This window comes from Moschus berezovskii, chromosome X (assembly GCF_049115385.1).
Source record: "Moschus berezovskii isolate FMDL1 chromosome X, NW_MosBer_1.0, whole genome shotgun sequence".
NCBI lineage: Eukaryota > Metazoa > Chordata > Mammalia > Artiodactyla > Moschidae > Moschus > Moschus berezovskii.
The window spans coordinates 54,673,074-54,688,215 of NC_142488.1; the positions used below are offsets into that span (position 1 = coordinate 54,673,074).

General features: G+C 49.4%; 1 protein-coding gene across 1 annotated transcript; it reads left to right on the top strand.

The window, feature by feature from the left end:
* The first annotated feature begins 2,952 nt into the window (after window positions 1-2,952).
* On the top strand, window positions 2,953-14,822 carry SYP (synaptophysin). The gene is made up of 7 exons (XM_055438608.2): window positions 2,953-2,988; window positions 4,131-4,196; window positions 5,314-5,438; window positions 8,284-8,479; window positions 9,169-9,360; window positions 10,670-11,000; window positions 13,218-14,822. Exons 1-6 carry the CDS (start codon window positions 2,953-2,955, stop codon window positions 10,994-10,996), a joined length of 942 nt encoding a protein of 313 aa, XP_055294583.1. The 3' UTR covers window positions 10,997-11,000; window positions 13,218-14,822.
* The last annotated feature ends 320 nt before the right edge of the window (window positions 14,823-15,142 follow it).

The window sequence follows — 15,142 nt, forward strand, 5'->3', positions numbered from 1 at the left end:
ACCTTTAGTCGTTGCCCAAACTTTGGGGTCTCATTCAATCAGTGAAGGTTTAACAGGCATTTGTTTTGTGCCCGTCACTGTTCTGGGTTTCCCTTAGCACAAACTGAGCTGGCTTAGACATGTGTCAGGACTTGTCCAAAGTGTTAGTCATCCCCACACCAAAGGAATTGAGGTAGTGTTGGAAGTGGCACAGGATGGGGCCACCTGTGGGGAGGGTGTCTGACCTGAGGTCTCCCCCCAGCTCTCAGAGCAGGGGTTTCTCATTTGCATAATTTGTGTCAATTGAAACCAGGACTGAAATTTGAGAGAAACCAAAATTGGAGATCTGGGACTCAGAATATAGAGTTGCACTAGATCTGGAAACAAAGGCTTAGGGTGGTTGGGCTTGTATATGGTGGGAAAGTAAGTTATGGGTAGGGCAAAGAGAGGTAAGGGAGTTGTTGAGGGATGAGGTGGGACAAGCCACCCAAGGACAGATGATGCAGATCCTTGAATGCCAGGCCCCAACCCCTGGGGTTTTTCCTGAACGAAGTGGGGAGCCATGAGAGGAATTTGAGCAGGGTAGTGATATAGTTAACTTTGCATTTTAAATAGATGCTCTGACGTTTGTGCTGAAAACAGAAGGGAGGGGGAAGAGACTGGAGATGCTAAATTTGGCAGGAATGATGGTTGCCTTAGCCAGGGGAGGTGCAGAGGAAATGGAGAGAAGGGAGTAGGTTCCAGAGATGTATAGAGGTAAAATGAACCATTTACTGGGCCCCAAACTAGGTGTGTTACAGTGATTATCTTGTTTAACAGTGCAACTATCCTATAAGTACCATTTTAAATTATCTTACCTGTCCAAAGTCAGACAGGAACAGATATTAGAGGTGGGATGCAAATTCCAGCAATTGGATGCCAAAGCCCAAGCTCTTCATACATCCATTTGAACTATACATTCAGATAGTTCAAAATTCAAAAGTACAGAGGAGTATAAAGTGAAAGTTTCCCTTCCCTCTGGAGGCAACCAGTGTTATCAGATATCTTTTATACAGTTATAGGATGTTGTACTGATAAGTTAGCACAATGGCTAACAGTAACAGGTGCTGGAGCCAAACTTCCTGGGTTCAAATCCTAGCTCCGCCACTTACCAGCTGGTCAAAGTTCTACCACTTACCAGCTGTTCAAATCCTAGTTCTGTCACTTTCCAACTGCATTACTTTAGAAATTCCTTCAGCTTAGTTTGGGATAGTAGTAGTACCTGACTCGTAGAGTTGTTGTGAGGATTTAAATGAGTGATATATGAGAAGCTCACAGAATGACCACAATTTAAAATGTTAGTTATTCTATCATTATGATGCAATCCCTTCATTCTGTTTGTACATAATTCCCACATAGTTTGGCCTCTTGCATTTCTTAAGTATCTTGGATATCATTACACAGCTCCGTATTATTAGTAATGACAGCTATATAGTACTCCATTTTGTGGCTCTAGCTGAGTTTTTTTTATTAAACTGGCCACCAGTAATGAGCACTTGGGAAGTGTCCACACTTCCTTATTTTTATAATAAAAAATAAAGAGCACTGCAGTGTATCATCTTATACATACCTCCTTTAGCACATGTATGAATCTCCCTGAAAGACAAATTCCTACAAGTGTAAGTGCTGAGCCACATATATGGACTTGTTAGTTTGCTACATCCTGCCAAACTATTCTCTACAGAAGTTATACCAATTTAACTTCCATGGGCAATTTATGAGAATGCCTGTTTCTGGCCAATCTGCTAATATTGAGCATTATCAAGCTGTTTTATATTCACCACCCTCAAAGGTGGAAAACAATGTCTTAGTAACTTTTACAGGCATTTCTTTTAGTATGAGTGAGGCTTAGCATTTTAAATTCCAACTGTATTTATCCATTGGCTTCTACAACGTGGCAATTGCCATTGACCTCGGTGGGCCTAGTTTTGGCAGTATGAAGGAGGTGTAATCCAATTAAAAGAGGACTGAGGAATAAACAGATTGTAACAGGGAGATCCAACCAGTCCATTCTAAAGGAGATCAGTCCTGGGTGTTCACTGGAAGGACTGATGCTAAAGCTGAAACTCCAATACTTTGGCCACCTCACCTGAAGAGTTGACTCACTGGAAAACAGTCTGATGCTGGGAGGGATTGGGGGCAGGAGGAGAAGGGGACGACAGAGAATGAGATGGCTGGATGGCATCACGGACTCGATGGACATGAGTTTGAGTGAACTCCCGGAGTTGGTGATGGACAGGGAGGCCTGGAGTGCTGTGATTCATGGGGTTGCAAAGAGTCGGACACGACTGAGCGACTGAACTGAACTAAAGAAGTGTAGAATTGCAGTAGGGAGTTGACTAAGTTGTTCCACACTTTGAATAAGGAAGAGAGAAACAGGGGAGATAGTTGGAGTGGGAGGGTGTTTTTTTTCTTAATGTGCTGAAAATGCAGAAAAGAAGAAACCCTCAAGACCCTGAACTACGTTTAAATTGCAGGGACTTTGGGCACTGTCAATAACTAGCTGGATAACCTTATACAAGTCGCTTAACCTCTCTGGGGACTAATTTTCCTCACCTGTAAAAATGGGGACAATGGTCCCTACCACATAGGGACGTTCTAAGGATTAAATAAATGAACACATTCAACAAATTCAGTAAAGGGCTGGCAAACTGTCCTACTGTAGGACAGAACGGTCCACCTCCCCAGATCTCTAGCCGTGTTTTCAGAGATCACGACCTTCCCAGAGAATTCTCACGGTTCCAACCTCCCGTCTGGCATGGCGACCAGTGAGATTTAGATAGGGCCGCTGTGCGCAGGCTCCCTTGGCGAGTGAGGCGGGGGTGCGAGGGGCGGAGCTGCGGCCGCCTGGGCTGTTCCGACGATCGCGCGCCGCCCCCGCCGCGCCCTGCGCCCGCCCTTGCTAGCAGGCGCCTCCCGCCCCCCGCATTGCTGATGCTGCTGCTGGCCGACATGGACGTGGTGAATCAGGTACGCGTTCCAGCACCGCGGACAGATCCCGCCGCGGCCCGGCCTCCTCGCCCGGGTCGCAGTGAATCTGCCTATTCTTAGAGGTGGTGGCCAGAATTCTAGCAGCGGACGCCTGATCCCCAGCTCTGGGGCTGGGGTCTGCGGCAGACTAGGGGAGGGAAGGGGAGGTGGAGAAAAGGAGTGCGCCCTTTGCCGCAGCGAGGGCTGTCCTCACTGCCGCAGCGGGAGCCGCCAGAAGCCATTTCCTTACAGGCGAGCGAGGAAGAAGAGGGGTCTTAGAGCTAGGGTATAGGCAAGGAGGGAAGGGAAGGGAGAATGGAAGGAAAATTGGGGGGTGCTGCGGATGAGCTAGGAAATAGAGCGACAGAAGGAGTGGGGGCGGGGGTGCAAGGGAGGGCTGACACCTGCCCCTTCCAGACCTTTCCAGATGGTACCCTGGTATACGACCACCTCTTCCCCCAGAGCAGACCAAGGGGGACGATCGGTTTCACTTCTCCCAAACCCCTAGTCTCCCATCCCCCAGCACATATACAGTGAAGCTGTGTCCCAGCTCTCCACCTTAATCAGTCCAGACCTTCTGCCATCGCACTCTTCTTCACCACCTCAGAACCTCGCCCATCTCTAACCAGGACTAACCCCTCCCCATCCTCATCATCTCAGACACCCCACCACCATCATCTGACTCACCTTTACTGATGCAGACCCCTCCCCCACCCTAGCCAACCCAACTCCCTCCCTGTTGTGACTCACCTTCACCATCCAAGACCATTTCCCCACCTTAATGAACCCCAACGCCTTCCTCACTCTCTCCACCTGATCCCCTTTGCCATCTGACTCATCTTTACGATTTCAAACCTTCTCTCCTTCCTTAATCAGTCCTGACTCCATCCCCATCTTCCTCACCCTTGAACCCCTCTACCGTCTATCTCCCCACCTCCCTGAACCCCAGGGATCTTCTTCAGAGACCCTGAGCTCACACCTTCCCCAAAGTGTCACTTTCTCCTTTTCACCTTCTCTCCAAATGTCACTCTCTCCCCAAGATCACATGCCTTATCCCCAGGGGTTATTGCCTGGTGGCCTTGTCCCTCACCTCCCTCTCCATCCCCAACAACCCCACCCTTCCCCACTACTTCTCTCCTCAGCTGGTGGCTGGGGGTCAGTTCCGGGTGGTCAAGGAGCCCCTCGGCTTCGTGAAGGTGCTGCAATGGGTGAGTGTGGCCTGAGCTGTGGGGAGAAAGAGGGAGGTACTGGGATTCGGAAGAGCAGAGGTGGAGTATGGATGGGGAGGGAGGAATAGATGGGTAGGTGGGGGGCAAAGGGTATGAAGAAATTGGGCTCCAGGGTGAAGTCCCAGGGCATTGGGGCCAGAGAATGGATGGGCCGTGATGTAACATCACATAAGGTCAAGGGTACCCACATCATGAAGTGGAATATTGTGATGTGCTACTTCATCTCCTGAGGTGAGAGAGGGGCAAGGGAGGTGAAGCCTGAAGCTGATTGCTCCAGGAAGAAACACAAAGCCAGAGAAACCCAGAGACAGTGAAGGAGACAGGGAGAATGGGAGATCAGGAATGATGGAGACAGAGATGGAAATACCCAGAAAAAAGATATAGAGATGAGAAAGAGACAAAGAAATGGGAAACAGAGAAAGATGAACAGAGATGCAAAGAGAAACAGCAAGAGAGGTAGACAAGTGGGGGGCGGAGAGAAAGAGAGAGGAGAAGAGACCCACTGCAAAAAGAGAAAGAGATAAATTGCTGAACAGAAAGGCAGGAGGGAGACAGAGAGAGCACCATAGAGACAACGAGTCAGAGACAAAGCAGGGAGTTAGAGACAGACCAAGAAACAGAAAGGCACACACACAGAGACACACATTCAGAGAGAAGAGGCAGGAAGAGCCACACATAGATGCTAGAGAAGCAGAGAGAGAGACAGAGAGACAGAGATATTTGAGAAAGACATTGAGAAATACAGAGAGAGAGAGACTGAGAGAACTAGAGACACAGAGGACAACAGAGACAGGCGGAATAGAGAGCGAGACAGAGAGACAGAGAGAGAGGAATAGAGGCTGAGACAGAACAAGGGGAATCAGAGCATTATGGAGATGTAGAGCCCAAGAGAGACAGTGGGAGAAAGACTGGAAGAGATAGTCACACCCCTCTAATCAGCTTGTCCTTGGGCCCCATGAGCCCTGATTAGGGGGTGGGGGCGGGGACTAGTCCATCTGCTGCTGCCTATGCTGGGTCCTGATCTGTCCAGAGGAGGGCAGCCCCATCCCACGTGCACACAGGCTCACTGTGGCCATCCCCACCCCTACTGCCCAAGGTCTTTGCCATCTTCGCCTTTGCCACATGCGGCAGTTACAGTGGGGAGTTCCAGCTGAGTGTGGACTGTGCCAACAAGACCAAGAGTGACCTCAACATCGAGGTCGAATTCGAGTACCCCTTCAGGTGTGCCCCCACTCTAGCCCACCCCTGGGATCCTGACAGGCCTGGGATGGGGGTGGGGGTTGGGACTGGCCAACACCTCCACCCCAGAGGCTCCTGCCCAGCCTCCACCTCGGGAGACCACACCCACTCAGGTCACTGCGCATGCACTGAGCACCTACCTTGTGCCTGGCACTGCTCTGGACATCTAGGACACGTGGTGACCAAGACAGGCATAGGCTGTTGCCCTCTGGCTATGTTCTAGTGAACGGGAGGGACAGGAGACTAGCAATAAATAAGATTCAAAATTATATATATATATATATACACACACACACATATGTATGTATCCTTAATGCCATAGGATAATAATGTTAGCCAATATTATTATTTAATTCCCATTCATTCATTCCATATAAATTTCTTGAGAACCCATTGTATGTCAGGTACTGCTCAAAGTGCTGGGGATAAAACAGTGAACAAAACAGACCAAGCTCCCTACCCTCGTGGAGCCAACATTATAACAAATAAACAAATTAATAAAGATAATTGCAGATTGGGAGAAACCCAAGGAGGGGATCCTCCTGCAGGGTCTTATGATAGAGAATAAGGAGGAAGTGCTGCTTAGCCATAGGGAAGGATTAAACCCAATTAAGCAGTTCTGAGAATTATTGAGCTCTTACCGTGTGCTGGGTGCTAGGTACATGAGAGTGAGCACAAGCAGGCAAAGTGGCTACCCTAATGGAGAGGCTTCCCTCCTAGCCATGCAGAGACAGAGACTTACAGGAACAATTTCAATGGAGGTTCCTGAGGCTCTTCCACTACTAGGACAAGTCACATACCTGCTCCAGGTCTCCATTTCTTCATCCATAAGAGGGGATAATAATACTCATCCTACAGGGTTATGACACACATTAAGTGAATTCATACTTGTAAAATGCTTAGCACAGTGCCAGACACACAATAAGCACTCCATAAGTGTTTGTTAAAATAAGGGAAATAAAGAAGTTTAAAGGACTCAGGAAAGAGGTCAGGGATTGAATTGGAAATTAGGGATTTTTGAGCATTAAGGGGAAATATAGGCTCAGGAGATCATCCAAGGTGAGAGGGAAGACTGAAGAGAGGATAGTCCAGCAGTGACCCTGAACAATAATCAAAAGAAAAGTGCCAGGGAGGCATGGTCTGAGAGGCTGGGGAGGGGGCATGGCAACCAGGGATCCACCAGCTCACAGAAGCCAAGGGAGTTTGGGGAAGGAGTAGCAGTTGCAGCATGGGATACTTTGGAATCTAGAAGGCCACAAAAATCTGTGGCCCCCAACACCTCCCATTCCTAGAGCCTCAGGTCCTGAGGATCTGCCCTTTACCCACAAGTCTGCCAGAGAAAAAAATCTTTAGCCTGTGTTCCCCTTGACCAACCCTGCCACTGCCCCAATAACCCCCCTTAAGGACCCCCTCATTCCCCCTAGAAACCCCAAAATTCAAACCAGACCCAACTCCTAGCTCCATCATTTAGCAGCCTTGCAGGCCCGGATAAGTAACTTAGTCTTGCAGAGCCTCGGTTTGTTCTTCTGTAAAACAGGTATAATAATGCCTCCTTTAGAGAATTGTGGGGGAGAGTCCTTAAAAGAGACAATTATGTAAAATGCTTAGAGCTGACCAATATGTTTAAGCCCTTCCCTTAGGGCCTTTGCTATACAAGGGCACTGGCACCATTTGCTTATCTCAGGATCCTGCCCCGCAACCTGAGGTTGGAGCTCAGGGACGTCACTCCGGTCTTTCTCCCCACACACATTCCTCCTTATGACCCCTCTTCCCTCACACCACATGTCTTCCCAGTCTGCTCCTACCTGCCCCACCCACACCTCACATACACCCGTCCTGTTCTCGCATCCCTCCTACCCTCCTGTCCTTCTGTCCGTCTCCTATCTTGCAGTCTCTGGGCTCTCCTCTGCTATGTACACGTTTGTTTCTCTTTTGAGGACCTGAAGTGAGGTGGAGAGAAGAGTCAACATGACATAGGGGAAAAACACAGGATTCAGATCCCAATTCTGTCATTCCCATGCCAGCTGTGTGACTTTAAGCAAGTCAATGCGTCTCTTGGAGCCTCTGTTTCTGCCTCCACATATTTCATTTAATAAATACTTATTGAGCGCCTACTATGTGGCAGCACTGTTCCAGGACTTAAGGGCACAACAGTGAACAAAACCAAGGAAAAAGCCCTGCCCTCTTGTATTTACAGCAAAAATCAAGGAAAAAAGTAACGTGCATGGTATGTCCAGGGATATCACAGTTACAAAGAAAACGGAGCAAAGAGGGCTAAGGAGTGCTGGGAGGGAATGTTTAATTTTAAATAGATCAGGGAAGACCTCACTGAGAAGACGACCAGTGTAGCAAAGCTTGGAGGAGATGGAGTGGGTAAGATATGAGATATCTAGGAGAGCATTCTAGTGCAAATATCCTACGGTGGGAGGGAACCTGGTGTGTTCTATGAATAACCAAGGGGCCAAAGTGCCTAGATTGGAGTGAGGGCTGAATAACACCTATTTCACCGGGATGTTCTCAGCAGTCACTGAAATGTGACTGCCGGACTTTCCTGGTGGTCTAGTGGTTAGGACTCTACGCTTTCACTGCTGAAGGCACGGGTTCAATCCCTGGCCAGGGAACTAGGATCCCACAAGCCCCATGGTGCAACCATAAAAGCCAAACAACAAATAATGAAATGTGGCTGGTACACAGTAGGTGCTCGTGAATGGTTATCTCCTCCTCTTCCTGGGACCATGTCAGAATCTGGGAGGACCCATGACTGGGAAGGGGGGAGGGGAAGGGAGTTCTTAGGGCCTAGGCCACACCTGCCCACCTCTCTCCACAGGCTGCACGAAGTGTACTTTGAGGCACCCACCTGCCAAGGGGACCCTAAAAAAATCTTCCTGGTGGGGAACTACTCCTCATCAGCTGAATTCTTTGTCACCGTGGCCGTGTTTGCCTTCCTCTACTCCATGGGGGCTCTGGCTACCTACATCTTCCTGCAGAACAAGTACCGGGAGAACAACAAAGGGCCCATGCTGGTGAGCTCCCACAGCCACTCACATGCATGCAGGGGCCAGGGGACATGGAGCCGTGGGGACACAGCCATTTTCAGAGGCCACACCAAATTCCAGACTGGCTCACACGCAAGCACTGCTGCTACGAGCATCAGAGACACTGACTCATAGAATGACAGGGACATATCTACAGCCCACACGGAATCCCAGACACCTGGAAACCTACCACCTCTCACCAAACCCCACAGTCTAGATGAAAGAAAGGAGCACACGGAGGTTCCTTATATCAGTCATGCTTGTCACCCATCACACCACACAGACACACTGATCCCTCTACAGCTGTACCCATACACACTCATTCCAGATACAAAATGACACAAATCCCCACATTCAGACAAAAGCAGAAAGACACACTACTTGCCACAGATTAGCCAACCAACTCACAGAACCCTCCTCACACACACACACCCCACATACCACAATCACACTCTCACGCCCTCTGTGTCACATATACACACAAACACACACATGTCCAAGCGAGAAGGGCCACCTTCAAATGAGTGTTGGGGGCTTCAAGAGCTGGAAAGGCAGGGGAGAGACAAGCCTCTTCTGGGGGACCTCTCTCCCAAGAAAGCCTGTGATCTGAGGACCCCACAGCCCAGCATGAAGCAGCCCACTCATGGTGCTGTGTCCCTCTCCCCTGCCTGTCCTAGGACTTTCTGGCCACGGCAGTGTTTGCCTTCATGTGGCTGGTTAGCTCATCGGCCTGGGCCAAGGGGCTATCAGACGTGAAGATGGCCACAGACCCAGAGAACATTATTAAGGGGATGCATGTCTGCCACCAGCCAGGGAATACATGCAAGGAGCTGAGGGACCCTGTGACCTCTGGCCTCAACACCTCGGTGGTAAGTCCTGGGAGGCTGGCTGGGCCAGCTGGGGAGGGTGACTGGGAAACTTAATCTGGCATGGGGAGGGGGAGTGGTGGAGAGAAAAAAAAAATGAGAGGAGAATTCCAAAGAAATCCGCGAGGGCTCCTTGGAGGAGGCATGCAAAAAACAGAGCCTTGAAGGATGAGATAGTAATTGTAATCACTGTGACACCACAAACTGTTCCCAAAAGGGGAACATGAGATTTTCTCTCCAGTTAGGTCCTGGATCCCAGGCTCAGCCTAGTCATGTAGAATCTCTGGCAACTCAGTGAGTACCCTCTAGGGACCTGTTTCCTTACATGCAAAATGAAAGAATAACTTGAAATGTTTCTCATCTGGACTCCCCCTACTGGCCAGAGTCAGGCTGAGCTCAAATCCCGGTTCTGCCACTTACAAGCTCTATAATCTGTAACTATCAATAGATAGCCTCTCAGACCTCAGTTTGAGCATATAAATTGAAAACAAGAGGTCCTGCTTCAAAGTTGATTAGTGGAATAATAACATACAAAATGCTTAGAAAAGGACCTGGCACATGCTAAGTCGTATACAAGTGTTACAGATGCTAAGGTTCCAATTTTTTTCTGTCAATTGCTGGCTATCAGACCTCCAGTCACTTAGCTTCTCTGGGCCTCAGTTTCCTCAACTGTAAAGTAGAAATATTACTTTCTGGCCCCAAACTGAATTACGTTGTACATATTTATACAAATTCCATATCTTTGTTTTAGTACAAATCATATATTTATATACTTTACACATACGTATTTATACATAAGCCCCTGGTGGCTTAGTGGTAAAGAAACCGCCTGCAATGCAGGAGATGCAGGAGATGCGGGTTCGATCCCTGGGTCTGGAAGATCTCCTGGAGAAGGAAATGGCAACCCACTCCAGTATTATCCCGTTTATGTACTTTACACATATGTATTTATACATAGGTGTGTATATGTGTTTATTAGTGTTATGCCTACATATTTAATAAAAATTTATGCTTAACAATTTACTATATCTTACAAAATTAGATTCATTTACTATATTCTGTACCTGTATAAACGTGTATATATGCAAATACATAAACACATATATCCCTGGGAATGTGAATTCTAATAACCCCACCAAGGTGATTTTTTGCACATAGACATTCATGTGCTGGGACTCGCAGGGTCAGGGTCTCAGAAACCACCACCCTCTGGGCGCCTGCGAATCCAAGCCCAATGCAAACAGCCTCAATGTTCCCCGGGACCACCAGGGCAATGGGCGCTAGATGACAGCAGAGCTTTGTCTCCCCGCAGGTGTTTGGCTTCCTGAACCTAGTGCTCTGGGTCGGTAACCTGTGGTTCGTGTTCAAGGAGACAGGCTGGGCCGCCCCATTCCTGCGCGCTCCTCCAGGTGCCCCCGAGAAGCAACCAGCGCCCGGGGACGCCTATGGCGAGGCAGGCTACGGGCAGGGCCCCGGCGGGTACGGGCCCCAGGACTCCTACGGGCCCCAGGGCGGCTATCAGCCAGACTACGGGCAGCCGGCCAGCAGCGGTGGCGGTGGCTATGGGCCTCAGGGCGACTACGGGCAGCAAGGCTACGGCCCTCAGGGTGCACCCACATCCTTCTCCAATCAGATGTAGTCTGGTGAGTGACAGACGGGTGAGGTGGCCAATGAGGGCCCATGAAAGGAGATGGGTGGGTCAATGAACCAATAAGAGGCAGGAGTTATATGGTACATAGGACACTAGCTGGACAAGTAAGGACGGCTGTTTGAAGGTGCCAATGGAGAGGCGGAGCTACATGTTAAGGGCGAGTAAATAGCCAAGTGGAGAGGAGAAGAGTGGCTTTTGAAAATAGGCAGAATGAAGAGCCAATGAGAGAGAGGTGGAAGTGCTGCTCTGATGGAAGGGAGGGGAGAGAAGCGGGCAGAGCAACCAATTAAAGGGAGGAATAACAGGAGGATTTGCGTACTGGAAAGTTGGCTGGGCGCAGGCGCCGAGGAGGGAAGAGGAGGTGGGTCTTAGCCAATGTGTTATGATAAGGGCAATGGATGATGAAGGTAAATGGGCTTGAATCATGAAGGTCAGCGATTGCTAATCTGGAAGGAAGTGACAGATCCGCCACCTCTCCGCAACCGTGGAGATGAGGGGGGCGGTGTGGAATTTCCAAGAAGGAAAGGGGCGGGGCGGAGCGAAGCAGGGGGCATTGGAAAGTCTTGCCTGCCTTGTTGGGACCCTAAAGAGAAGCGAGATGCCCCTCGCATATGAGAGGGGAAGATGGGAAATAGAGGCAGGCTGATGGCGTTAGAGGGAAAGGCAAGGAAATGGCAACACAGGTGGAGGTAGCTTCTGGCACTTGGCCAGGATGGAAAGGGCAGGGAGGAGTTTATTAGGTATCTCATATACAATTCATTAAAAATTCCTGTTGGCTCTACTTTCAAAATATATCTATAATCTTCACACTGTCCCCCTGGACCTCTTCACTGGTTTTCACTCCCATTCCCATTATATTCTGCTCACAGCTTGGGGAACGACCCTGTTAAATTCTAAATCAAGCCACAGCCCTCCTGTGGTCAGATCTCAGATCTCTGCTGGGGCTTACTCAGATTAAAAGCCAAAGCTTTCACTATGGCCCGCGAGGCCCTACACAATCTAGCCCCACCCCTCACTTCTCTGACCTCTCATCCCCAGTCACTCCCCTTAACTCTGTTCCAGCCACACTGGCCATCTCCATGTGTCAGGCACAGTCCAACTTCATGGTCTTGGTACTTGCTTTCTCCTTGGAGTTTCAAACCCACACACACTGATAACCTTACCTGGCCAATTCCTTACAAGTCCCTTTTCTTACCTTTCCCTATGTTTTCTTTATCACAGTCTGTAATTTTTATTTTATATGTTTATTTACTATTTCTTCTACTAGATTAGGGGATGTCCCCATGACTAATTCATGCCATAGATAAATCAGAGCACTACTAATGTTAAGAAACTTTTACTGAAACAACATAGCATGAAACATTTTACTATCATTTTAAAATTTTCCCTTGATTTGTACCTGATCCAGAGTCAAAGCTGAAGTCCTCACAACTTTGTCCACAAGGTCCTATATGACCCCATTACCTACCTCTCTGACATCACCTTCTATCACTCTCCCTTGCTCACTCCATCGAAGCCCCATGGATCTCCTTGCTGTTCCTCAAACACATTAGATGTGGTCTCACCCAGGGCCCTTGCATTGGCAGCTGTGCTCCCTGCCCAGAATGTAATTCTCCTTGGTTATCTGCATGGTTCATTCCCTCACCTCCTTAAGTCTTTATTCCAATGTCACACTGCTTCAATGAGGTCTTCTCTGACTACCTACTTACTAGAGTAACCTTTCTTTCCTTACTGGCACTCCTAATCCCCCTCATCCCAGTTTAATTTTGTTTTTCCATTTCACTTATTATCACCTTATGTCATACTAGATAACTTATTTACACATCATGGTCATTGTTTGAAGTCTCTCTGTCTCCCCTGCTACAATGTAAGCTCCACAAAAATATGGATCTTCGCTGTGCTCAATGTAGTTTATCAGCAATGAGGAGAACAGTACCTGTTAACAGATATTTTTGGATTAGGGGAAACCAATCCGAAAGGAAACCACAATTTCTTTGGTACCTAATCTAGTGGAGGTAAGATATATCTTCCCAACAGGAGCAGCTGGGATGAAGCTGATCCCAAGACTATAAGTGAAGGAAGAAGGAAGGAAGAAGGGCATGGCAGGTAGAGGGTAAAGCCTGGGCAGAGGCATAGCAGCCCAGCCCTTCCCTAAAGGCACTACCTGTGTCTAGACCACCTCTCCTTTTTATGTCTTTTGTCTCCACAGGTCAGTGCAGCCTGGGAGGACCCCATGGGTAGGCAAGAACTCAGGAGAAGGCCTGCCCCCACTTACCATCCCTACACCCCAGGTCTCCACCCCTCAAGCCAGGAGACCCTTAACTGTCTTTGCTGTTTATATATATATATATTATATATAAATATCTATTTATCTGTCTAAGCCCTGCCCCCACTCCACTCCCCTTGTGCATTAGGACTTGATCTTGAGTGGGCCCTTCTCTTACCCCTACCCCTTCCCCTTCATCCTTTGGCCCCTCTCTGTTCCCTGGCTCTGTGCCCTGAGGTTGGGGGGACTCTTTAAGGGGCACAGGGAGGAGACAGAAGGCTGCGTGGGGGGGGTGAGTATGAGTTCAGACTATCTCCCCTTTCTCCCTCTCCTCCTCCTGACTCTGGCCTTGATTTTCTCCAGCAATTCCTGAACAGGGGCCATTAGGGAAAATCCAACACTGAAGAGGGGAGAAAGGAAGAGACTGGGTGAGCCTGGGACCCAAGGTGGTCTTGGAGAGGAGCTCTGGAGTGGAGGGAACTAATAAGCAGATGGGTTGGGTTCCAGACATACTGGATTTGGAGTCTCAAGAAGAGGGGTGCCCTACAGCATTCTAGAATGGGGCTTGGAAGGAGGCTGAGGGTGGGGGTCTAGAAGGGGTGGAGCTTTGAGTGAGGCAGTTGTAGGGCCCACAGTGGGCAGGGGTTAGAGTAAGACAGAGTTCTAAGGAAGGAGTGTGACTTGGGACCTGGGAACCACATAGAGAAAAAACGCTAAGGGCTGGTTTTAGAGAGGTGGGGCTTGAACTAGACAGTGGGTGAGGCTCCAGAGTGGGCAGGTCTCGGATTGGGACCAGAATCTATGGAAGGGGTGTGACTTGGAACATTCCATAGACTGAGTTTGATTCTAAAGGGGGCAGACCTTGGGCAAGCCTAGAAGTGGGGTTCAGGAATGGGCCAAACTTGGAGTGAGGTCATGGTCGGGATTCTAGATAGTTGGGGGCTCAGAGTGAGGCCTGCCCGGTGGTTTCGAAAAGGGCAGCCCTGTCCCCACAATGGAGCAGTGAAGAAAATATATTTTAAAGTGGATGGGCTTGGCAGTGGGGAGGGTAGGATGAGAGACTTGGTTGGGGCTGAGGGATTGGTTTCGTTAGGGGTGGGGGGAAGATCTTTGGCCAAGGCTGGGGACTGAGGTGGCCCAGGAAGAGCTAAGAAATAAGACTTGGAGGTTAAGGGGTGGGATCCAGAGAGAGGCACCCCACACACACCTTTGCCCACCCTGAGATGGGCCAGCTAGGCAATCACTGCACAGAGCCAAAGGGTCTGTGGGGCCAACCCACCCTCTCTCCCCCTTCCCTTGCCTCCTCCCTCCCTCCATACCCACTTCCTTCCCGGGGTGGTTGGAGGCCTGGTCTGGAGCCCCTATCCTGCACCCTCTGCTGTGTCTGTGGCGTCTGTAGTGCCTGTGATCGTGTGTTGCCATTTTGTCTGGCTGTGGCCCTCCCCCACCCCTCCAGACCTTCTCCCTTTCCCGTGCCCTTCGATATTGTTTGAAGAATCCCTCCCTGAGGAAGAATATGATTAATTCTCCCCTAAATAAATTCCTCAACCACCTAGTCCACACGGATCTGACTTCTCAGTGTCTTTTGGTGGGGGGTGGGGGGCGGAGGCGGGGGACAAAGGAAAAAGAAGGTGAGAGAAAGCTCTACCTCTGACATGCTGGACACCGTTCAAGAAACCCCATTTTCGGCCCCTCCAACAGTGCTTTGCTGAGCTGCATCCTCTGTGAAGCCTCGCTTGCCAGTTGTTCTAAGTCACACTCAGAGTAGCCCTGCCAACTGCCCTACTACTGACCACTGAGTGCCCAGTTGTATCCGACTCTTTGCGGTCTCATGGACAGTAGCCCACCAGGCTCCTCTGTCCATAGAA

Coding starts and splice junctions, on each gene's coding strand:
- SYP (XM_055438608.2), top strand. CDS start 2,953: ATGCTGCTGCTGGCCGACATGGACGTGGTGAATCAG. Junction 4,197..5,313: donor TCGTGAAGGTGCTGCAATGG/GTGAGTGTGGCC, acceptor CTACTGCCCAAG/GTCTTTGCCATCTTCGCCTT. Junction 5,439..8,283: donor GAATTCGAGTACCCCTTCAG/GTGTGCCCCCAC, acceptor CTCTCTCCACAG/GCTGCACGAAGTGTACTTTG.